Raw genomic sequence first — 25,388 nt, 5'->3', positions numbered from 1 at the left:
CCAGAGATATGATTGGTTAAGAGAGATGAAAGAAGGTTCGTCATTTCCTCCACATGAAAACAATCCCGTTTTCAAGACAAAGCAAACAGCTGTGTTCGGGTGTCTTCAAGAAAAACCTCAAGTGATGTCTACCTCGAGAAGGCCAAGGCTTTGCACAGAATATTACCGGAAAGCGAAAACGAGTTCCTCAAATACACGAAGATGCAACTTGAGTGAGAGCGTATTTCTTCCGCGAGATCGGCCGGCGTTCAGCAACGGCAATGTTTGCTTTATAGCAAGCGTTTGTAACGGCAGATTTTAACAAGGCTTCAACCCCTGTTCTTTTGTTTTGTTTTGCAGAGAGAGACAAGCCGTGGAGAAAGTGCAACACTGGAGACTCATCGATGAAGGAAAAAGATTGTGGATTAGAAATCAAGGAGGTCGAGAGAAAATTTGACATGTGTTTAGATGTGAGTCGATCGATTTCAATATTTTTTTTCTTGTTTTCAGTTTAGCATCTTTTGCACCTTTGTCTACAAGGACCGGATGGCGTCAGAGTATTCCAGATTCTCTTTTATTTCATATCATGGGATCAAAGCTGACGAATTGAAGAATATTTTTAAAATGCACTCTTCGTTCGATCTATTTCAGTCCGCACTGTCGCGTTTGACAAGAAAGCAAGACAAGAAACTCAGTACAACTAGGAACCTTGGTCGTAAACGATCTTATAACCTTACAAGCTCGCACAGTCAAGGAGGTACGTATCGTATTGCTACGTGTAAAAAATATTTTATCGATGAGTTTCTGAAATAAGCCGTTTCTTTTTGTTACCGATGTCTTTGTTAAGAGTCTTTTTGTTAAGCCAGTCTCCACGTGCCTCCTGACTCAATAATTATTGTCACGAAAGAATTGTATTCAATTGCGGTGGAAGGCTCCTATATTACACGGTTGGAAATATTAACGTGGCTGTCCTTCCTTCATATTCTTTCCTTAGAATTAGAATTATTTATTTATAGTGTAGGGTCAAAGTTTTACTTTTTCCGCGGTGAATCAATGCATTGGCGTGCTAAGGGTTAATTTATGCACTTACCTAATAATAATTTTTGTAAATGGTTTTGCTGGACTGGACTTGCATTTAATTTAGAGGATTGCACTACTGTTAAACGGTAAAATAATAGTGTCTTGACACTGACAGAATAAGCGTAAAACTAATTGTTCCTTTTTGCAACAATTGTCACATTTAACATGTTAAGAGCAATCTATAAATAAATCTTCAACATGTGGATTTAATTTGAAATTAATTATCATTCACCCATGCTACTGTAGCTACATAACGATATTTTTCAGATCTGCATACTATATCAATTTCAATTCACAGGTAATTTCAACTGTTATATCAGAGCTGTCCCAGACGAAGTTTTACTTCTCATATGTTCTTACCTTCAAGAAAAAGAGCTTTGTAGAATGTCACAGACGTGCACCAGACTCAACACAATATGTCAGGATGGATGCTTATGGTTTGTAGTGAATGGATTAATTTTCATCTTACATTCATGGTCCTAGATAAATTTGGTTGCTTGTGTGTAGTCATGTTGTTTAAACAGAAACACATGGATTGGGTCAGAAGGGCCGGGAGAAGCAGTAAAATGTACTCTTCAGGATGCTATAATATTTTATGAAATAACTGAGATACTACGCACATTCTGATTGGTCAATAGAGTTGCCAAGCCTATGTTCTATTAAAAAAGATACATAAAACTTTAAGGTAAAGAGCTGTTGAAATTATGAGTCTAAACATTTTTGATCTGTTTGATCATCATCAGAGTGAAATAATATGCATACGCTCAGTGTTCTCATAGTTCAGGTAATGCCACTTATGTAATACCTGTTCCCGTGGGGAAAAAGGTGAGGTCCAGTGATTGCACTTGTTTGTTTAGTTCTGGAGGGAAGCGTGCAATGTAGAATGCTGCTTTGATTCCCCTTTTTAACCATGAATGGGCAGTGGTTAAAACTTCCCACGAGAACTTGTGGTAAGGGTGTTTTCTGATGTGCTTTGCTGGTTCCGACTGCTTATTAACATCTGAATGTTCATTAACATGAACCTCGAGGTTGCGTGCTGTTTCGCCGATGTATGATTGTCCACAAGTACACTTACCTTTGTAAATGATGTGTGATGGGTGTGTGTTTTTGTCTTTTAACTTGAAGATTGATTCCATCTTGTGTGTTTTCCACATGATAAAGAAGTTGAACCTGAATGCATTTGGTGTACGTGTTAAGTTTCCTACTTTCTACTTCATTTGTTCTGCAGAAAGGGAGACGGATTCCTAGTTTAGGTCTTTCATCGAACCAGTGGACAGGAATTATTGTTTCGTCACTTTTTGGGTTTTCATAATCACGGATAACTTCATTTACCAATTTCGTGGGGTATCCTGCTTTGATGGCTATTCGTTTTGCTCGATATACGGCACCTAGAATAGTGTTGCGCTTCCACCTTTCTGGGATGACCGATTTCCAATGTACTTGTAGTTTACCTGGTTTTGGTAGACTCTGGTGGTGAAGTTTTCCTCTTGATGGTTGAAAGAGGTGTCCAGGAAGTGACCAGGGTTTTCTTCCACGATGAACTTGATGTTTGGATGGTAGCTGCATGTTTAACTACTCAAGTAGATTGTTGGGAGCAATTGTCTTCCTTTTGGTAAAACAATAATCTACGTACCAGTCATAGAATGGCAAATTGTGTGGTGTTACGACGTCTTCCTCTAGTTTACACATAAAGATGTTGGCTAGGGTGGGAGACAATGGGTTCCTCATACTACATCCATCTACTTGCTTAGGGTACTTGCTTAAACTCAATGCATACACGCATAACACGATAAATGATTGAATTTGGTTTCCATAAGCTTAGCTTTCAAGCAATAGTTTTCATTTAGCAAAATACAGAGAAACATGGACTTCACAGCCTTCAGCATATTAAGTAAATAAATTCTGAATATATTTCGGAAGCAGCATTTCTGTAACTAACCTTTATTCCATTCACAAAACTTTGGAAAGTTTTCATTAAATACTGCATTGAATCACGTCGCCAAGTACATGAAGTTTGGACTACTTGCACATTTTCGTACAGCCTTTCACTCTGGTGATGACCAATTTCACCTACAAATCCCTGCATTTCCCCGTCAGAATACTTTTGAGTTAGTTAATATACTTTTTGCTGTTCACCGATAAACTTTTCCTTTCCTTTCTTAAACCTGTCTTAGCTTGAAATGTTTTCATCGCTATGCTCTGTGAATTTTGTGTCCGATGCAGGGTCTGTGCTTTAATTCATTCTTTTGGTTGCTGTGATTGGCTGGTCGTGTCATCTCATGAATTTGATGAGAATAAGCAACTTAACTGATTGATCACGAAAGTGCAATAAATTTCCTCTCATTGACAGACTTTTTCCATGCTTATTTCATAAAAGCGATAGACCACTCTTTCTATGGGTTTACTGGTGCAATAAACCACTTGGGATGTTGGGAGAACACTCGAAAAGCTTGTAAATCACTTGCCTAATGGCTCGTGATTTACAAGCTTTTCTCGTGTTATCCCAACAGTTTTTCTCTAAATACGTTTTTTATGCCAAATCCCTGGCTATCTTATCTGCATTTTCCAAAAAGAATTATTTTTTATTTCTTCAGTTGAAGCATTCGGTGAGTTCCACAAAAAGGTCTGCAAAGTGTTCCAAACCAGTTAGAATGTGTCAACCTTTAGAACGTCTTTGATACAAGTAGCAATGTGTCTTAGGGAGTATTCATGACCAAAAACTCCGCTGGGCTGTTATAAGATTGCCATCTAGTCTGTGCAGGCTGAGACTGCTAACATTATCATATAGGAAGCACTAGTAAAGTGGTTTATATCATTAACCTAGTCAAGTTTTAAGGTACATTCAATGATATATTAGGTTTCATCATATCCTTCATCAAAATACATGACGATGTACATGCAATTCACCTGTAATTCAAGTGTGTGTAAAAGTTTACTCGCTGTATCATGCTTAACCCATTGATGCCTGTGCCAGCCGTAACCAGCTGTGATGAGCGTTAACCTTTGTTACACTTCTCATGTCATCACTTTTGACTAAATTTGGTTTCTCCTATACTCAAGTTCTGCTGGAGGAAAAGATCTTTCCAACATTATGATACCCAGATCAGAGCGATTGGGTCAATTGAGTGTGAAATATGAAAAAAAAAAAAAATGCTCAGAAATTGGGGTGAAAAACTCAGAGCAAAATTTTCCTCCACTACACTTGGCTACTCTGTGTCAAGAATTGCCCATCTTGATGATGCTTTCTCAGGAATTCTTGAACTGGAAGTAAGCCCAGTAGCAGGTCAATCACTGCTGCAAAAAGATAAGAAAAGGAGGAGAAGGAAAGGCAAAATTTTTTTCTAAAAAAAAGCCTTACATGTAGGTCAGTCTTTCTCATCCAAAAATCTCCTCGAAATTTTGATTTCTGCGCATGCCCAAGCAAAAATGTCATAAATGTGATGCTAGTGGAAAGAAAGGCATGTTGTCGTGTTGCAAATGCCGTTTTGATTAGATTGGAGCTAATTTGGCTCATATCTAGCCTTAAAATGTCCAAAATATATCTTTTTTGACAAAAAGCTCCAGGTGTCATTGGATCAGGTTAAATCACATGTACATGTAAAACAATTTTACACTGAGTTATTGGTGCTGCAATTTGCTGTGGCCCTTAGGCGATCTGTACGTACATGTACATGAAGTAATTTCAGGATGCCAATTCTCATATTTTTTGTGCTATGCATAAACAGGCGATCACTTTATAGTCAAGTATTTGACTTGAAGAAGCCCTTAATAAAGACATCTGAAGGAGTTTATATTGAAGAAGAACCGGAGAATGACTTGTGCTGGAAGAAATGTCTTAGTGCACTGTATCATGCACATCATGTTCATCCTGCTATAGCAAAACAAAGCAAGTTAAATCCTGGCCAGTGTACAGGGAGAAAGATAAATGTAAGTTTGGATCAATACCTTAAGTACATTATAATTATAGCTCAACTTACTCAGTAACATTATACACTGTACATGTAAATGTTTCAACATAATACACAAGAATTATTTAGGTACAGTGCATGTAACAAAATTAGTGAGACGATTGGGGAAATGTCATGCAGAAGCTGAAATCCAAGAATAATTATAATATTATTATATTATTTGTTATTTTATTATATGCATTCAAATCTTAATTCTTTATTTCAGCAGACTGTAAAAACTTTGACCTAATGATAATTCTTTTGGTGATGCTCAATCTCAGTCTCAATCGCATATTAATACGTAATAGGCAGGGCTTCTGATATTTCGCGTGGTCATGGAGCCGCAAATTTCAAGTAAATCCACAAAATCCTGCAAAATTCACATTTGCTAGAAATCTTACCAAACACTTGTTGGCACAACATGTTTGAAAGTTATCCTGGCTGTTGGAGCTGTTTACTTGCTGTAAACTTGCTAAATTACCTTACAACTTCGTCAAGTAAACAACATTCCAAAATTACCAGGCGCTCTTAGATTAGTGTTACAAAAAACTGGGCAGCAGCCATGATGTGAAAAGCTTTGTCATTGGTGCATTTCTAGGGCGTGTTGTTCTTAAAAGAGAAAATGGTGTCCTCTGTTAAAAGCAACTTCATGGCCAAACATAGAGCAAACCACAACCTTCATTAATCATTTCTTGGCAAGTATGAAAGTCCAAACGAAGAACGAGAATCAAAAAACCAAGACTGACAAGAATCAAACATACCATATTTCCTTTGTGTAGTAGGTTTTTAGTGTCTCTCTACTGTTTGCCTCAGATGTTGGGAAAAATCAAGAATCGATGTAAACAGAACTTTGAAGATGAGGCAAACAACATGCAATTGGATAAAGATGATATTCAACGAAGCAACTTGAATAGTAAATATCTAAGCGTAACTCTTGTGGTTTTATTATCCTGATTCTCTTATTTGTGTTTTTTTTGTGTGTTCAATAAGCTTACTTGTAAAATACGATTTCATGTTGCGGTATGAAGCCTGAGTAAATGATCTAAGAGCTTCTAGTTTCATAAAAAATGTTTCTTAAATCAGCACAAAACCAGTTGCCTTCCAGAGAAATTTGCTTAGAAAACTCCCACAAAATCAGCAGTTTTTTAACAATCATTTTTCAGCGAAATTGGCCTCGAAAATTCCTGCGAAATTCCCCACGAAATCGGCCGATTTTTTCCCCGAATTTGTCCCTGAAAATCCCATGAAATTTGACTTTTTTTCTGCGACCTACCAGAAGCCCTGAATAGGCCATTTTACGGTTGTGTGCTTCTAAAGTTGCCTTGCCTATGAATGTAAGTGAGGCTGCAGGTGACCTTGCTTGGATACAGACCTCTCTGCTTTTGTCATTTAAATGTTAACTAGTTAGCACAAGAACAACTTGATTTACACAACAAAAGCAGTGAGGCCTTTATCGAAACAAGGTCACCTAAACTTGCTGCCATTCAAAGGTCAGGCCTAACTGAACCGACAACTGCACAATGGTCTATAGGTAATTGCATGTCCATTAAGGGAGAGTAGCATGCCCTTTACATCCACAAGCTGTATTACTTTGCCACTTCTATTAATATTGGTGAATCCAGATTGTGATCAGTGGCCACTCCCTCCCTGTGGATCTGCCACTGACATTGTGGTGCAGATCCAGAATAAAAACATGTGACTAACATTAAACTCATCAACAATCGATGAGCTTGGAGAATGGTGTCTGAAAGGATGGTGGAGCCTGAGGGGAAACTAAACTGAGCGAGTAGGGTATCCATGTTTTCAACACCTGTGCCACTGTCGCTCTCTCTGTATATTTATCACATTCTTTGTTTATACTCTCTCTATAAATAGTATCATGAATCAATTAACAACGCTTTGGATGCCATACAAGATGATGGTGTTATTGTAGTGCACAGTGGTGTGTATGATGAGCAGCTGTCAATCAGCAAACCTGTCACAATTATTGGAGCAGGTATATTTGGAGAAAACTGAATAAATACTATTATGAAACATTTATTTTTTTATTATATTTAATCAGAAGTCAAAAGTTTTAAGGTTGGTGTCAATAATGTTATTATATAGAAATAACTTGCTTACAAGTATTGCTTTGATTGACAGCTAAGAATGAAGCTGATGCAGTTGTCATTCAGTACGACTCTTCAACAGTTGTTACTTTCAATCCTGGTTCAGTGTGCTCCTTCTTGGGACATCTGACTCTAAAGGTAGGCACTGCTCTTTTACACTGTTTGTTTTAAAAAATCAAATGTGCTGCTGTGAATATGCTGTGATGACTGAAAAATCATAGAGACAACCAAAACAACACTAAAACTTGTTCACTGTACGTCTAGTTTAGTTCGACTCTAAAAGGAAAAAAGTATTTCTTAAATTTTCTTGTGAGTTCCTTGCATTCTGACCACTTGTCATCTACAGCTGTATATGGAACCCTTAGAAAACAGAGACAGATTTGCTACTTTCTTTTGCAATGAAATCATCAGTTTGGTCCACAATCTTGGATGATGTTGTATTCTCCATGAGTGAAGTCATCGCAGACTCAATTTTGTCAACTGCAGATGTTCTAAATATTGCATCTGCGTTCGCAAAAACACATGGTGTGATCTAGGCTTTTAGCTAGAATTTGAAAAGTAGCCATCCAAAATGTGCTATTGAGCCTGCTCAAATGAGTGATTTATAAGGCAACATCTGAAAAATGAAACAGTTTTCTATAGAAAGTGGCCGTCCACAGGACGCCTCCAGGGACACCCATCTGACTAAAAGCCTGATGCGTTCGCATCAGCTGTTTTGATCAGGATATGGTGTTTTAAGGAAAAACAAGCCTAATACAAGCAGGAAGAGTGCAGTTGAAGAGGCCTTGGTTTTCATTTGTACGTGGATTTTCTGTGTCCACTGATAGCCGCAACTATGGACATGATGTACTGGGAGACCAGCCGTGTGAAAATAATATGCCATTTGCATGCTGTTGTGTTGCCATTCTTCCCTGTTGAACGGGCAAGTAAAATTTGGCAGGCAAATTATAATGTCATCTGGCATACTTACCCAGCCTGACGACTGGGAGAAAAAACCAATATGGATTCCTGTACTATTGCAAGTTTGACTGTAATCTAGCATTAAAATTTCAAAACAAGTGCATGCAAATCACTGGTGCAGTACACATTATTTTCAACATTGATTATGCGCATTGTTCCTTCTTTTCACACTCTTTTTGCATGCTTTTCACATGATTTCCATGGATATGTTCCTGATTTAACAAAGTATCAGAGTGGGGAAATAATAGGGATTTGTGTAATGGGTTGGTGGGAAGATGACCAAAATTTCCTGATAACAGGGTGTATACCAGGGACCTCCATCTAAGTAATGAAGGCTTTCATTCCATGAATTCCAGGGTTTCAGTGCATACATGTTTAAGTGGACATGCAATAATATTGTTGTTTTTGCTTCTTACTGATCTACATGTTGTCTTGTTTGTAGAACTGTCCTGGCAGTGAGTCTCAGGTGGTGCGATCAGGCTGTATAGAAGTTGTGGATGACTGCTCTCCTACAATCTATAACTGCAAGCTCACCAGCCTAGCTAATGGTAAGATTTTTTGACTAGGTTTTATTTTCTCAATTGAAGGTTTACTACATGTAGCTACAGCACTTGAAGGAAGTATATAAGTGGTTCAGCATACACTCCACTTAACAAGTGGGAATTTCCCTCAAAATGCACGGTCTCTCTTGACCACATATTATACTGTATACAGTACATGTAGGAGCAGCAATAAAGGTTGGTAAAGTCTGCATATGAGCCAAGTGGCCCATCAGGCCAGAGCTTATCCCGGTTTCTGTAGCATGAAGTGACTAGAAATATTTCTACTCCCCCTGGATGGGATGCTAGTCCATCGCAAGGTTGCCCCCAGTATTAACCTCACCATTACCCAGTTATACACCTGGGTGGATGGGGGCATTGTGATCTTGAGTAAAGTGTCTTGCCTAAGAACACAACACAATTTCCCTGGCCAGGGCCCAGATCACTCAATCCAGAGTTGAGTGCACTAACCATGAGGCCACCAGGCCTATGCACAAGGATTATAGGCAATGTAATTTTAGTTATTACTAATAATGAAGTGTATCTTGGTGTACCACCAAATTCTCTTAACTATCATTACAAATGTGAATGAAAATCAGTAAGGAGAATTTTAAAACAAAATTGGATTCGCAAACTTTTTTTTTTCTGTAGCTGGTGCAACAGTCTATGTACATGGCAGGGGAGCAAGACCTACTTTGTCCAACTCTCTCATTTCTGACTCAGAAAATGTTGGTGTTTTCATCACAGATGGCTCTCAGGTAACAAATAAATAACAACAGAATGCTCCTTGCAAATATGGCAGACCACTTGGTCGGCACCCTGGACAAGTTGCATGAAAGAGAGGTTAGTGAGGCCTCGGCAAGTTGTTTTGACAATACTTCCACAGAAAAATTTTGCTTTGTCGTCGATCTGGTCTGTTGTAATTCGCCCTGCCTACGAGATTTTGCTGAATGACACCAGAAGGGAGTGAAATCTTTCACGGGAGAGAAAGTTTTTTCAGTTGCGCTGTTCGCCTCTGAGGGGAAAACAGAATAAGGAAAGGAACTAATCGTCGCCGAGGGAACTGTAATAGTTTGCTCGCTACATTTCATGCTGGAAGATCTAAGAAAATTTGTTACTGGTCACATTTACCTTCAAGTCGTTGTCATTTGGATCAATGCTTTCACTGATTTCAACGACGGGGCAGTTGAAGTTCATTCGCTGGGTGATTCCACCGTGATATTTGTTCAGATTTGTTTCGTGCGACTCAGTGTGAGTGTACGCGGACGTAAACAACTTCTTCTTTTGAAGCAGAGGATGTCTGATGCTTTCTTTACCTTGGGGAAGGTACTGGCCATGGAAATTGTGTTAGAACACCACTAGACACCACATAAGCTCATAAACAATTTTCTAAGATCTTCCAACCTGAAATGTAGCAAACAAACTTCAGTTTCTGCAGTGATTACGAGCTCCCTTCCTTTGTTTCAACGAATTGCATGGATCCACTTTTTTCCCTTAGAGGCGAACGGTGGAAGATTTCTAACCTTTCTCGTGGCATTCAGAAACACAACAACTCGTAGGCATGGCGAAACTGAGCAGACCACGTCGACCACAAAGCAAAACTTTTCTGGGGATGCATTGTCAAAAAAAAAAAAAAAACACACACACACACACACAAAGGCTTAACTAGCCTTGCTTTCATGCAGCTAGTCCGAAGACCGAGTGATCCGCCATATTTGCATTCGGTGTGTAGAAAACATCTTCCTTGTTTCTATTGCATCATGAAACCCTTTTGTTTAAAACATTAGGAATACATGTAAACTATTTTTTTTTCTGTGGTAACTTATTTCATAGGGAACATATGAAGACTGCGAGATTACAAACATCAAGTTAGCAGGTGTCTGGGTGCGGAATCATGCTAGTCCTATCATGAGGAGAAATAAAGTGCATCATGGTAGAGATGTTGGCTTCTTTATTTTTGATTATGGACTGGTGAGTGAATACTTCTTTACTAAAAGAACATGACAATCCACCATATAATAGCTACTGTAGATTTTACCAAATGCCTTTACTAACTTAGCACCCAATTAGTCGAGTCACTTGCAGTTTCCTCGGTATAAATACAAACGTGTATACCAAGAAAATACAAGTGTCTTGCGGGATATTCCATGTTATTATATGGCAAGGTAGTCTTGAGGTAAATCCGAGCGTTCTGATTGGTTCTTTCTTGGTCGGGATTTTGCCATACGGACCGTTTCCCTGGAAACGGTCATAAGCTGTGTATTTTTTGTTTTTGAAAGCCGGCAAATTCAAAACAAGCATGGGCATATAATAAACTACTTACTAACCTAGCTAGCTCGAGCCGTACTGGGGAATATTGGCCCTCGGTCGTTTTTGTACGGACCTCGCTGCGCTCGTACTGCCACTACCTCGGGCCAATATTCCCCAGTGCGGCCCTCGCGCTCGGGTAGTAAGAGGTTAGTATACCACAAGAAGGCATTGTGTAACTATTTTATTCCATGCCATAGAAAATTAAGTGGCCAAGACAATCTATGCGACAAATGCGCAACCAAAGGGTATTAATTGTTTGTTTGCATTCTTGCAGGGTTATTATGAAGGAAATGACGTGTACAATAATCGCATTGCTGGTTTTGAGATTCGTTCTCACGCCAATCCAACAGTGGTGGGCTGCAAGGTACACCATGGTATGACAGGCGGCATTTATTGCCATGACGATGTAAGTGCATAGTTACCTTTTTGCAATGTCCTACTGATGTCTTGCCACTTGAAAAACTAACCCTCTCAGCAACTCTGCATTGGTTTGCTTTATTTCACAGGCAAGAGGTGAATTCCTAGAGAATCAGATTTATTCCAATACATATGCTGGTGTTTGGATAACATCACAGAGCAATCCTACCATAAAGTGAGAAAATAAACAAGTTCTTGTTGTGCATTATGTACTCCGAAGGGAATGGTACACTTGAAGATGCTCGTGATGACTTGTCTCGCAATTTTGCTGAAATATTTACGAGTTGAAGGCAACGTTATCAAGTATACAATACCCGTTTTGTTGCTACAAGATCTAGAGCCTACATGTACTGTATATTTCTGCGTTGCAAGGTTTTGGTGTGGCGAGTTACATTAAAGATTTGCACAACAGTGAAAATGTTTGGTGCAAAATGCACAGTTTTGTTTTTGGCCGGTTTATCCAACAAGAGTTTGACAGTTTTAGATGCCAGTTGTATTTGGGTTCTGTATGTCGACTGTAAGGCTATTTCCAAGTATTGCCTGTGCGTTGCCGTCAAGTTTTCACCATGGCTTTTGCTTGCGTTTTAGAAACAACGAGATATACGACGGACAGCAAGGAGGTAAGGGTACTTTCTATACGTACTTGTCTGGTGATTGACTTACTAACCAATGTGTACGAGCCACAGTCCACGCAGACCAAGTGGGGTGATTGGCTAAACTCCATATTAGGCCACAACTAATGAACTAGAAGGAAACTTTATTTTAAAAATAGGTTCATCATTTTCGCGCTATGGTCAGTTATCCAATTACATGTTAGCGACTTCATTGTTACCAGTATGTTGATTTTCCTTGTAGGAGTTTACGTATTTGGCGAGGGAAAAGGATTGATCGAAGGGAACAACATTCACGGTAAGTATGTATAGGTTTATTCTATTCGTTTGTTTGCTTTGGGTAAGCAGTACTTGAAATTCACAATCTCGGTATGGATGTACATTTTTACAACGTAAATAGCAGGTATTGAAATCGATTTCCAGGTGAAATGTGTGCAAAAGTCTTTATTTCATTGTTTTGTTTTAGACAATGCACTTGCTGGAATTCAGATCAGGACGAAAAGTAATCCCATTGTTCGATGCAACAGAATACACAGCGGACTCCATGGCGGAATATACGTGGTAATGATGAATTGCATGTTCTCCAAACTAGTTTGACTTGTTTGTTTAAATTGACTGACATGCAAGGCAGCGACCTAGGAAGGGCTATTCCAAGTCGTTGGCGTACCTGTAGAAGAAGTAACTGAATTTGTTCTTAATGACCATAGCATTGATGTGCCATAACTCTTTGTTGTTTTTTTCAAATTTAAGGTGGCTTACTACAGTTTTTCTGAGACTCAATAGCGCGCACTACCATTGTCTGCCAAACGTCAGTATTAATCGCGCGTTCAAAAATGACGCAAGTAACCCTAAGAAGAAACGAAATCACTCCAACACATGAAAGGCGTTAAGGTTACAGTATACCTTCGGGTCGGCAATTTTCTTCAAATTTGGATTTTTGGGTTAAAATAGTGGTTGAAGAATAATCTCTAATTTCCGAAAAAAAAAATTTGAAAAAGGCTAAATATTTGCGGAGAAATGGCGGTTTTACGTTTTCACCGGAAGTAAAAGTTTACCTCTTGATTGACAGCCCTATGGCGCGTATGCAATCAACCGAGACGATTTTCGCGGGAATTACCTATATGGATGTCGCGAATTGACTACTCAGTTGATCAGCATTGTTGTTCTGACTACCCAGCATTTTTGGTATTAGGCGTGTCTCTATTAAGCTATAAGTAAACATAGACCACGTTTAAACCATGGACCAGTTCGAAAAAGCGAAAACAGCGAAGAACGAATGAAAATACATCAATGAGTGAAGAAGCGAAAGTTCGCCACGCGGATGAAGCTATAGTTATCGTCTAAGGCGGGCAAATATTCGTGGTAACAGAAAAGAAAGGTTCTGTAAAAATTTCGGAACTTGACAGCAATAACAGGGATGCTGACAGAGACTCTTCTGATGAGTCCGATATCGACGAATTGTCGGACTCATTGAGACCAGTTGAAATATTATCCATGCACAGTTGCCCACACACAGTTGCCCACACACAGTTGCTCTCCGCGCTTTCTTTTGTTTGTTTCCTTCGCTCAGCCACTCTAGCGTTCGTATCCTTTTTAGTCTTCCCATTTTGCCAGACCAGCTTCAAGACATACGAGCTACAGAAAAATTATCTCTCTACCTTCGGTTCCTTGAGCGCATTGCGAAACACAACAGTTTTTTAGAGATTCGCGCGTAAATTTCACCAGGAGGTTAACGGTAGTAAACTTTCCCTGCACTGATTGGCTTAGTTATCTGAGAACCCAGTTGAAGGCGTTTGTGGGCGGAGTTTGTTTGCGAAGCAGAAAATTTTTCTTAGCGCTGTTTTCTCGAATAAATTTTTTCACTTGAAGCAGACACCTTAAAGAGTTATAACTCAAAGGGAATTTGTTCAATTGCTCTTAAATTTGGACAGTGGCTAGTTTAACATATAAACTACAAAAGCATGTCTGGGAATTGTTAATTTCGAAACACTTTTTCTTCGAGAGCGATTTTTGTACGATCACTCCACATTTTTTTAATCCTATTTCGAAAATGTTCTGTAACTTTTTACTGCAATTGAATATGCCAAAACGCAGACACGTCTTTTAAGCGCTTTGGGCCCTGAAACCAAGGAAAAAATTAAATTAGCGAAAAACGAAATTCGCTTTGACTTGTAGCTTTCGAAAGGTGTTTCGGGCACTCGCATTTAGTGGTCGTGAAAAATTCGACAATTCATTTTCTTTAAAAATTCTTGGTATAGTTTGATAGCCAGCTCCATAAGCTTTAATTTGATATAGGGGTTTAGGTATCTACAGCTTAAACTGCACGCGCTACATCGCTTGCGCGCGAGACACCCCTGAAGGTATACTGTAACCTTGAGGTGATTCCTCAGTATTGCATTGCGCATCCCTACTGCGCACGATTTTCGCGTCATTAGCGCGCGCACATTAGCGCACGCGCTGCACGCGTACAAAACGTAAGAGATTTCCCTCAAACTAAGCTCGATAGCGAAATAAATGTTCCTTTTCTCTTAAACGAGCACGGGGACCCCCACTTTGTATTTCTTAATTTCAATGAGAACAATATCCTCAATAACTGAGAAAAAAATTAGCAGAAATCTATGGCTACTCTTTTGGCAAATGAAATGCCCAACAGTCCAAATTATGTTTCCTTTAAAGGATAAAAAAGTGCAGGGTATTTGAAGACATATTTTCTGGGACGTAGATAAATAAACAATCAAAAGAAGTCAAACTCTGTGTGATATAACGCGCTTCATTGAAAAATAATCGAGCTTATTTGTTGCACGTAGATTACCAAAAACCACCTAAATAACCGTATTTGTCAGTATTGTGGCGTGAAAACAAGCACGGTGACCCCCTCTTTTTACTACGTTTTTAATATCTCCTTGTCCTGTAACAACAGCATACCAACTTTCATCGGAAATCTATGGCGGGTTCTTTTACTATGGAATCACCTTAAATCACTTCGGTATAAGTGGCAATAGTCAGGGGCACCCAACGGATCGTTTCGGTGAATTATCTGTTAATAATAATAATAATAATAATAATAATAATAATAATAATAATAATAATAATAATAATCAATATTTAAACAGGGTGACCCCTTCAGTCGCAGGACTGGTATCAACGGGGGCCCTGTATAACGTTCGGAAGGCCTTTAATCCCCTCTGATTTTCTTAAGAGAATTGTCACCTCGAACTTTCGTGATATGAGAAATTTAATGTCTGTTGTTTTCGGATTGTTAAAAATGTCGTTTTGGGTACCGAAAAAAGGTCAGCTATCATTTTTGGAAAGGCGATAAGATCTAATGTTTTCGGGAAATGGACAAAAAAGCCCTAGTAAACTCGAGAATACTCAAGTTCTCCTAGAATAACCGAACAGATAAGATTTTTTTAGCGCAACCTAAAATTAACCTACAGAGCTTTAAAAGTACTCCAGATAGCTTAAAACAGCGTTTAAAAGCATTCGAGAGAAAACGGTCGTTGGGTGCTCCTGAATAGTTTCAAACTCCGTTCAAACATGTGTTTAGGCCTAAGGCCAAAAAAATATGACAAAAAAGCTCTATAAATAACCGGTAAAAGAGCTCTAATTTACTCTTGCTTTCTCGCACGCGATACACGGCGTCACATGAGCGCGCTCCTAAATGAATAACCACGCGTTACGCCACGCGTGGTTTTCTGATTTTTGTGACGTCAATGTGACCAAATAAATGCTTATTTTCTCGTGTTTCCTTCGGTGAATTTTTTTTTGATTTGGCTCAGTTTTAACCACATACAATTCCTATAAAATACCCCATTTTGGTTACAATCTGTCAGAGCTAATCTAATATATTTAGAATAATGACAAATTACAGAATATTGAAAAACCGTCTGAACAACCTTGACTTTTTACTAGTTCAAAATGTCAGGCAATATCAGATGTGGCGAAGTATGAAAAAATTTCACCGAAGAAAAGTATAAATATTAAGGAGTTTAGGTCAAACTGAGGATTATATCTGCCTGTCATTAGATGAGATGTTGCCTTGGTAACGGCCTTAATCCAAAAATTGACTACCGACACATGAGCCTTATTTTAACAGTACCCATACTGGTAAATCTCTACGGGGAAAACTTTAAGAGAAATTGACTAAGTTTCCTTTTCTAACTCGCGCTCCATAGGGAGGGTGTTTGTAATTACTCTAGGGAGTCACCTCAAAAGCAAAATTTTCAGCCAATCTGCGTGTGTACACAATTGAATATATGAAAGATCATTATTTGAACTGCGGAGAAAGATATAAAGACAGCCTGATTAATCATCGCGGTTATGCAGAGAACTTAAGTAATTGTGAAATTAAAGCCAGAAAAAAATTCAGGCTTGAACGGGATTCGAACTCATGACCTCTGCGATACCAGTGCAGTGCTCTACCAACTGAGCTATCAAGCCAACTGGGAACTGGTCACTTTGTGAGTTTATAATATACCCGTAGATGGTGAAGAATACAAGTGAATATATGAAAGAACATATATTTGAACTGCGGAGAGAGATATGAAGACATGATAGATCATCTCAGTGGGATTCTAATCCCGTTTACGATCGTTTAAGCCTGAATTTTTTCAGGCTTTAATTTCGCATCTGCTTAAGTTGTGTGTGTGTGTAACTGCGGTGATCAATAAGTCTTCACAGTGTGTGCACCTTGCGATTTTTTTTAATGACTCCATTTCTTTTTCTTCTCATGTTGCACTTCTCTTCCTCAGCACGAGGAGGGCATGGGGCTCATAGAGGACAACGAAATTAACAACAACACACTGGCTGGTGTATGGATAACGACAGGTAAAACTCTACCGGATGATCCCGGTCAAAATACCGTGGATGCACACGCGTACGAAGACTTTCTGAAAACTAAAACCGGTGTCAATAACCGACATTTTTCTCAACGGCAATTCCAACAAAGTTTTAACGTCAGGGGCGGATACTGGATTTTTCAAGAGGTTGTGGGGGGGGGGGGGGGTGGTGACTGGTACCTTGGAGTGGCAGAATCAATGGGGCATGCTTCCCAAATGTTACAATTTGAGAATTGGAACTTAATTGAAAACTGTTACACTAGAAGTTCTAACAATGTGACAAAGTACAAATTACAATAAGGTACTTGCCCAGAGTGTTTGCTTTTATTTCTGCCATCATCATAATCTTTTTTAAGTAATGTATTAGTTATTTTTATGGCTCCTCAAACTTTCGTTTCCCAGGAGAAACGTCGCTATGAAAATCTTCCATCGTGCCATGTCGTATTGTGTTGACTTCGCACCTCTGCACAAATGTTGTTAAGGGACAGGCTTTTCAACCGGTTGCTGTTGTTAACTAAATCTTTTCTGCATTCTTCTGTGAACAGGAAGTACTCCTACATTAAGAAACAACAGAATACACAGCGGAAAACAGGTACAACTCATCAACGATAGCTCCTTCACTTTTTTTATGGCGTCCATTCCCCAAGAAAGTAAAACGGCATTAGGTTTAATTAGACTGCGAGTAACCTGGCCTTGAGTTTCTTCCCTCATCTTTTCGGTTGACGCTTCGTGCACAGGCTAGCTGCAGTCTACAACTGATTGGATCTCGGAGACAATTTCAGTGCTTAGCTCGCCATTTGAATTCTCTTTGTTTATTACCGCACATTTCTTTTAGTGTAAGTTATGAGAACTTGGTGTTACATCAGGAAAGTAGACAGATAAGCATCGTGTTTGTTTTCCCAACTCTCGTGTCTACCGATTGCCTTTTCAGAGAAAGTGAGCTGAGTTGATTTTTCTGCGGGTAAAAGTAAACAAAACAACAATGAATTGACACTACTAGGAGATATCAGATGTGCATTTTAGTGATCATTTCTTGAATCGCCTGAACTACACGACCTGCCTCTTGGTATTACTACAGTTGTGTTTGTACCTGTAACTTATAATCTGACTACTCTGAATAGAATTAGATTTATGTTAAGTGTATGCAAAATAAATTATGCTAGATTTGATTCTAGATTTAAAGAATAATGATGATATTTGTCTTCAAAACTAACTTGATAATTTTTTCTTCGGTAGAGTCTCGCTATAACTAAAGTCACGGCATACTTATTATTTTATGTTAAATTTAGCAAGTGGAAAGCCATTAATATCAGTCTTTACATGAGTAGTTTTCCCGGCTAAGAAACACTTAAACTGAAACCGGTTTTAACTGTTATAAATTAACAAGTTAGCACATTAAACCCCTAACACTGAGCAAGCACCTAAAATGACGACAGACAACATGTCACTGCATCGTTTTGTAATCTGATAGAATTAATGTGAATTGTAGGGTTCTTCTATGTAAACTTTTAGTATACTCTTAAACTGGTAATGTATTGACTATTGCTCAAGCTTCCTTCGTTCACTTCATCTTTTTTCTAAACGTGAAAACGATTTCTTGATGGTAGGAACAGGTCTGACCCTGTGACGACCCGATGAAAAGCAATACTATTTAAAGATCATTTTTCATTCACAGCAGGAATAAATGCAGGGGTTGATCCGTTACTAGATGGCAAGACTATCGTTCGATGTCTAGTTTAGGGATAACGCAAAACCGTTTTTTCTTTCAGAAAAGAGACGCACTGATTAGGACTGGGGACGAACAACTGCACTTGAGGTTAAAGCACAAACATAAATCGAGTTAAACCGGTTTGACATGTTTAATCATAACTATTAAAGTCGTTGGTAAATGTTGTAAACACTAAAACACTGCACCTTACTCATACTTAATCTAAACCTGTTTATATTATACTAAACTAATGAATTTTTGAGTTCTTAAACGAAGCTGACGTAGGCAAAACTTAAAATTTGAGATAAGTGTATAACGTAAATAACGGTTTTAGTTCGTGAGCGAAAATGATCGTTAAACTAAACGTTAAAATATCGAGTTTATTAATGTTCTCTAGACGGTCAAAACATTTGTTAATCAACAGGAGTTGAATTTTTCTCGTTGAGAGTTAAAAATGAAGGCGGTTTTCTGTGGTTCTCTGTCGGTTTTATATTCTAAAATGATTAAACTATTGTACATATATACTTTCCAAACTCAAGTTGGTAATGTATGTATAGTTAAAGTGATAAATTTGGTGACAGCCAACTCAGTAACGTAAACGACTTTTTTATTAATAGTTAACATTCTCTTTTGATACGAAACTATCATGACCGTTACTTTTTCCTCTTCGTCCTCAACATTTCAATTAACAATGGCGATTTTTTAAGGGATTTACGTCTCGAAATACTGCCTCTATGATACAAACGCCTTCCTTCTTAATTAAACGTAGCCCTGTCTAATACCTAAGCAAGCCAAATTAGCTTAAGCTGAGAAGTACTCAGTATTTCTTGCGAAATATTTACATACCAACCTGAAAAATTGCTTTGTAGCAAATTCACCTGAACTCAAGAAAATAACCAGCGAACCGTCGAAATGTCGTCCATATTTAGCGTTCATTTCTATTACGAAATTTTCCAGTAAACTAAAAGTGGAAAGTTCTGCTACAATTTCCGGGACTCCCTTCTCTGCAGAAGATGAGGTTGAAGTTGAGGAGAGCGGATGGATGGAAAAATTCACTCAACAAAGCTGGTAGATAGCCCGAGATCTCCTATCGGTGGATTTTATTTCCCTCTGTAACCGTAAAACTCCTTTGAGTCTCGAACGACAGGAGATCTCAAGCGAATTTGAAACAGTTTGAGAACTTGTGATTTCAAGTGTTTTGCTTTCTATCTATATCAGGTTGGCGTTTATTTCTATGATGGAGGCTGTGGAATCCTCGAAGAAAACGAAATCTTCAATCACAAGTACTCTGGGATACAAATAAGGTCACTTACATCAAAAGTTGTCTATACAAAGTAGTCAATAAATCCCTTGGTGATCAGTTGTGTTATTCTTATGACCTGCTTAGTTTACTTCACATTTATATTTTAATAAGAAACTAGTCGTTTATCATCATACAATTGTACGCCGTCGTTTGTTCCAGGTCTGGAAGTAATCCGTGCATCAGGAGAAACAAAATCTGGGGAGGACAAAATGGCGGCGTTTTGGTCTACAATGGAGGTTATTTCATTGCTTTGCTTCACTTTGTTTTGTTCCTTCATCGACGTTGTGTTGAATGCTTTTCTCTTATTTCCTCTTGTTGTTCAAAGCAATCGGGTGTTCAATCTATAAAGCTCGGTGCCCCTGTTAAGCCGCGTGTTTTTTTTCCTAACTTAGGTCTTGGTCTGCTAGAAGAAAACGAGATTTTCGACAACGCGATGGCAGGGGTCTGGATCAAGACCGAGAGTAACCCAGTTCTCCGGAGGAACAAAATTCACGACGGGCGAGAAGGCGGAGTGTGCGTGTTCAATTATGGAAAGGGTGGGTACTAGAAAACGCATACCAGAAGGTGTGAGAAATTAGATCGAAAGAACTTTTTCAGTATAGGATTACGGTGTGTTGGGTACATACACACCCGCATTGACAGTTGATCATATTACTTGCAGGGACTCTTACGTTTCCAAGCGCATACATTGCAACCTTCTCACTTTATATTTTTTAGGTGTTCTGGAGAACAATGACATTTTTCGGAATGCATTGACAGGTAAACATCTCTCCTTCATATAATAAATCGTACTGTTTTGTTGATTTGTTCTTGTAGTTTGTGATAGACATGAGTGATTCCTGCCCAGCCACAACTCTAAGCTAGGCTCCGATGCCAAGACAAGTCATCTTCGAGAGATCATTCTTTTGAAATACCTAGCTCCCTCAGAAATATTGTTTACTAACTTCTTTTCTCTTTTCTCATTAACAGGCGTGCTTATTAGCACAGCCAGTTTTCCAGTGTTGAAAAGCAATCGCATATTCGATGGCGGTGCCGCGGGAATAGAGATAACAAATAGTGCTGGTGAGTCACCCCTCCTTTACTAATTTAATTTATATCGCATTAGCCCTCTCCCAAAGAATCTGACCCTATCACACAATCAAACTTGAAATGACTTTTCTGAACATTTTTGGTAAATTGCCTTTTACTACTGAAACAAACGAAAATTTCGTGCGATATTGATCATGACTTCCGATCTATTCACATCGATTTATAGAGCTATGTCAGTTCACGAGGCAATATTTAAGATTGTTTCTTTTGCAATTCTTTTGTTTAGGCGGAGTTTTGGAGGAAAACGAAGTCTTCAACAACCGGTTTGACGGCATTTGTCTGGCTACTGGTGTTGAACCTCAGCTTAGCAGTAAGTGGCATTTGACTAGCCTCCTGTTCTCTACCCGTTCAGTTCGTCGTTGTTTTTCAAATTAATGTATTATTTCCCTATTCTCTGTCAGATAACAAAGTGCACGGAAACAGACGTGAAGTGGAGAAAGCAATCGAGTCTTGCCGCTGTCTGTTCCAGGTGTCTGGTAACACATGTTATCCCATGCACGATTTCTACAGGTGCGTAGCCTGCATGTTCCTTTATTGTACTGAGGGGTACTTGTACCATAGATTTGTGTCAGTCAGTCTGCCTGCCCGGCTGTCCGTCCGTCAGTCATTCAGTCCGTCTGTCAGTCAGTTTGTCTGTCCGTCTGTCTGTCTGTCTGTCTGTCTCTCTGTCTGTCCTGAATAAGTCATGCAATCTTCCTGTTTGCTCGGCCATGTATTGATGTGGTTATTAGAAAAGTTAGCTGTTTATGTGTGAAGGTTGTTAAGAAATGACACCTTTTCCAAGCCAGTTTCGCTATCTATTCTCTGTATACACAGGTGCACCACTTGTGGTACATCCGAGGGTTACGCCATCTGTGTGAGTTGTGTGACAGGTTGTCACGAAGGGCACGAAGTGAAGTTTGTAAGGCGTGACAGGTAAGGTGACATCATAAATATTACAAGTAAAAAAAACAGAACAGAACAGGGATGGTTTAGACTGGACATTACCAAGAGAGATTAAAAATTAACAATGACCTTGATAGTTTGGATATGCACTATGCACTCAGATGCCACTTTGTGTTAAACTCTTATCCTTGATATCAAGAGTACACATGCTTTATTTTATGGGAGACATACCTATATATTGTTTCTGACTTTTTTTCATGAAGTCAGTTTTAGGGAAATTGGAAAGAGGGCTTAAAATGGAGTGCTTATAACGTGCCTGGGCCATTAACGAAAGGTCAGGGTCTTTCAGCAAACTGACGGATATGTATCCAGGACTCTCTGGGTATCCGGCCTAAGGACCTGTGACAAAATTAGTGTCACGCCTTTATAGACACTGTATGGTGTAGTTTGAATGACACTTTTTTCTTTCGTGTACATGGCAAAAATGTCTGACCAACGTCTCGTTTAATTATTTCCAGATTTTTTTGTGATTGCGGAGCAGGTTCAAGTGGAGTACTGTGTAAACTGATCAGCAGAAACTGCTGGTCAGCGACATCTCGAACACAGTCAGTAAGAGTGGTCAGCGGTGGTCAAACAGAAACGTCTGCACAGGAGGAAATTGGAAACCAGGCCATTTGCATGACATGACGAAACACTCAAAAACTGAAAAAGAAACGATGAAGATAAACTTACTGTCAACACTTTCGTACGCCATGTTATTCTTGTTACGCTTTCTCCGTACTCACTTTTGTCATACATAACGCAAAGCCCAAACTAAAAACTTTTATTTTGCTGTGTAACGAGCGCTCTCGTCGCCAGACATATGGTTCGTGGTATTAGGTTGCAATGCTTGATGTATACTAAGTAAATGGCCTGGTGAACAGTGTTTGTTCGTTTTATCCCAAGATTATTTAACATCCGGGTTTCTTTTGTAATGTAAGTTTCACTGTCACAAAACTGCCAACCGATTAAGCGATCTTTACTGCCAAGCGCGTGCAAGCGACATGTTGGCCGTAAATATCAAGTGTTTTATTTAAATGAGGAATTGATGTCTTTACACAACTTGCAAGTCTTACGTTTGCTTTAGCTGTGGTGAAACAGGGGGCGTATTTAAGTTTTCCTGTGATCAGTTCTTTTCGCTGGGAAAGAAGGAACACCTAATCACAAGTTATATTTAACTGTAGTATGTTTCACGACTTCGATCCCTTTGCAGTCACAAACTCAGCCCAGTTAAATGGACTGAATTGAGGGCCATTGTAGTGGTCTTCTGTTGAAAAGAAAACGTCTGACGAAGTCTTCTTCCAATGTTCATTTTATACGATTTCATACTCTCATATTCAGGTTGTAAATCTTATTTCTTAACAATCTTCAGACTCCACTATCCTTAAACAGCATATTATTTATCGTTGCTATTTATTATATGACATACTCAACATCTCGTTTTCTATCGCATACTCAGTCGTTCGTTTAATTTATTAACTTGCAAGTAATTTAACTCGTCGACTACATTTTATCTGTTATAAATGTAAATAGGCTGTATTTAAAAAAAATATTCAGGGAATACTTAGAAAAAGACGGTATCTATTAAAGATGAACATAATTTAGGTATTTATTTATAAAATTGACAGTAACTTCATATGTCTAGTGAAAATAAACTAACGAGACAAAAATAAATGTATTGGAATGTTAGGCAGTGTTGTTTGCTTTATTTTATCAACGTTTCATGCTCGTCAGTCTCACTTTCAGCACGTAGTATTCCGTCATCATCTAATCGAGGCTTCGTGTTGTCATGGTTTTTATAGTGCAACTTCCAGAAATGTTTGACAATTTTTGTAAAGAAAAAAAAATGGAAGGTTTTGTAACAATTAGAAAAAGGAGAGATCCTCAATGAGCATGAGTAACGAAATCAAAGTCATGACAAATGTTATTAGTTAACAAGACGACGGTCTCTTGACGCTAAGCCTCAAATGAGCATAACAACAGTCTTACCGGCAAAATCACGGCCCATGATCCTCAAACGCCCCGTCTACTCGCCCCAAGATTCACAGCTTTCGTCCGAACACCGCGCGCGCTTGCAACAATAATATTTTCTACTTCTTTTATTCGATACCGCGAAAATCAGACTGTAGTCTAATAATCATTTATTTTAACGATACCGAATTTCACCTATCATTATTATTATTGCATTAACGTAGTGTAACGCAATCCTAATCCAGTTTGTATCGAGAATTTTTCTCACGGATTTGTTCGCCGATTTGCACCACGAGGGGGATTGGGAGAATTCGAGATAGTTGTGCAAACCCGAGACGTAGTCTCGGGTTTGCATAACTTTCGAGAATTCTCCCAGCCCCCGAGTGTTTAGATGAGGCTATGTAAACATGGAAACAGAGCTCTATTGCTTTTATAAAACAGTTCTCAAAAATACGCGCGAATCTAAAACGTCACAACCGTGTTTACATACCTTCATCTGAACACACCTATTGACCAATGAGAGCGCGCGCAGTAGCTCAGTTATTTTATAAATTCGAAGTGTGCATGATTTCTGCAAAGTTGAATGTGTCTTGACCCGCTAGCCTTCGACAACAAGTAACCAGCTCGGCGACGGCAAATGGCCACGAGCTTGTGGTAAGAAAACAAATTTTCCGTGTAGCTCGGCAAATGTCCATGATGACCCTCACATCTGTGGTCAGAAAATAAATTTTCCGATTTGTAGCGCAAATTCGTTGTGGCCATAACTGGTTGTCAAAAAGCAAACTTTGCGTGTTGTGTAACTCGCCAAAAGGCCTTGTTTTGTGGTCAGAATGGTTAATTCACCTTTTTCATTTGCGAAGACAAGATGTAAATTCGAGCAATGTTTAAGAGATACAAACACAAAATTTAAAAACATTTGGGAACGTGCTGTCTTGCAGGGTCGCTGGTCAAACCTTTATTTTCTCAAGAAATGGGCTTTTTGTAAATTGAATTCTAAGTATCGCCAACAGTTTAAATGCCTTTCCTGGAAAATATTTCGTCCAGTACAGGTTAATACTTAATTAATTAATTAAAAACACCTTTACCGCAGGCTTTAATTTTTTCATCGCCAGTTCAACTTCACGTGTAGATCGTTATCTGTCATTCGATCAAGCTCAGTTTCCTATTGAGCCATTCGAACGCCACCAAAGTAGACCAAACATGCAAAGTACGGGCGTAAACGTACTGCTCTAATCTTTGATTACTACTAGTTATGTCTTGTTTTTATTTTAACCCTCTCACCCCACCCAGGTTTTCACAGGAGATAACGAACGCCCGCAATAAAGACATTATGCGGTTTCTTTAGTGGTTGTGTAGTAAACACTGAAAAACACGAAACAACATGGCGGGATTATTTCAATATCCTTGGACTTATTTATATTTAAAGACAAACAGAAAGAACTGACAAGGTACGTATGACATATCTTACTTTTGCTTTACGTCGCAAAATCTCAAACAGCCGAACGAAACGAATGTTCTTCAAGCGCCCATATTCTTCAGGTGATGACAGTTAGGCACTCTTACGGTCGACTGCCTTTTATATTTTATTCAAAGTGGAGAAATCC

At 38.8% G+C, this 25,388-nt stretch overlaps 1 protein-coding gene across 2 annotated transcripts in view; it reads left to right on the top strand.

Moving 5' to 3' along the window:
* The window catches only part of LOC145470435 (uncharacterized), a 25,859-nt gene extending 1,223 nt beyond the window's left edge, over positions 1-24,636 (top strand). The window contains exons 2-27 of one of the 2 annotated variants that reach the window (XM_081454241.1): positions 5-212; positions 340-449; positions 631-736; positions 1,358-1,496; positions 4,785-4,986; positions 6,882-7,002; positions 7,149-7,252; positions 8,517-8,622; positions 9,265-9,371; positions 10,447-10,584; positions 11,198-11,329; positions 11,430-11,515; positions 11,929-11,960; positions 12,196-12,249; positions 12,418-12,512; positions 16,703-16,778; positions 17,335-17,381; positions 19,716-19,801; positions 19,960-20,036; positions 20,193-20,336; positions 20,518-20,559; positions 20,770-20,862; positions 21,116-21,199; positions 21,291-21,399; positions 21,706-21,804; positions 22,293-24,636. In XM_081454241.1, the coding sequence (XP_081310367.1) occupies positions 5-212; positions 340-449; positions 631-736; positions 1,358-1,496; positions 4,785-4,986; positions 6,882-7,002; positions 7,149-7,252; positions 8,517-8,622; positions 9,265-9,371; positions 10,447-10,584; positions 11,198-11,329; positions 11,430-11,515; positions 11,929-11,960; positions 12,196-12,249; positions 12,418-12,512; positions 16,703-16,778; positions 17,335-17,381; positions 19,716-19,801; positions 19,960-20,036; positions 20,193-20,336; positions 20,518-20,559; positions 20,770-20,862; positions 21,116-21,199; positions 21,291-21,399; positions 21,706-21,804; positions 22,293-22,461 (2,766 nt within the window). In that variant the 3' untranslated portion in view covers positions 22,462-24,636. Of the gene's footprint in view, positions 213-339; positions 450-630; positions 737-1,357; positions 1,497-4,784; positions 4,987-6,881; positions 7,003-7,148; positions 7,253-8,516; positions 8,623-9,264; positions 9,372-10,446; positions 10,585-11,197; positions 11,330-11,429; positions 11,516-11,928; positions 11,961-12,195; positions 12,250-12,417; positions 12,513-16,702; positions 16,779-17,334; positions 17,382-19,715; positions 19,802-19,959; positions 20,337-20,517; positions 20,560-20,769; positions 20,863-21,115; positions 21,200-21,290; positions 21,400-21,705; positions 21,805-22,292 lie in introns of both variants that reach the window. The other variant, XM_081454240.1, reaches the window with a different exon arrangement.
* The last annotated feature ends 752 nt before the right edge of the window (positions 24,637-25,388 follow it).

Source organism: Orbicella franksi, chromosome 15 (assembly GCF_964199315.1).
Source record: "Orbicella franksi chromosome 15, jaOrbFran1.1, whole genome shotgun sequence".
Taxonomy (NCBI): domain Eukaryota; kingdom Metazoa; phylum Cnidaria; class Anthozoa; order Scleractinia; family Merulinidae; genus Orbicella; species Orbicella franksi.
The sequence above is the reverse complement of the archived record's forward strand: the minus strand, read 5'-3'. Positions and strand labels throughout refer to the sequence as shown.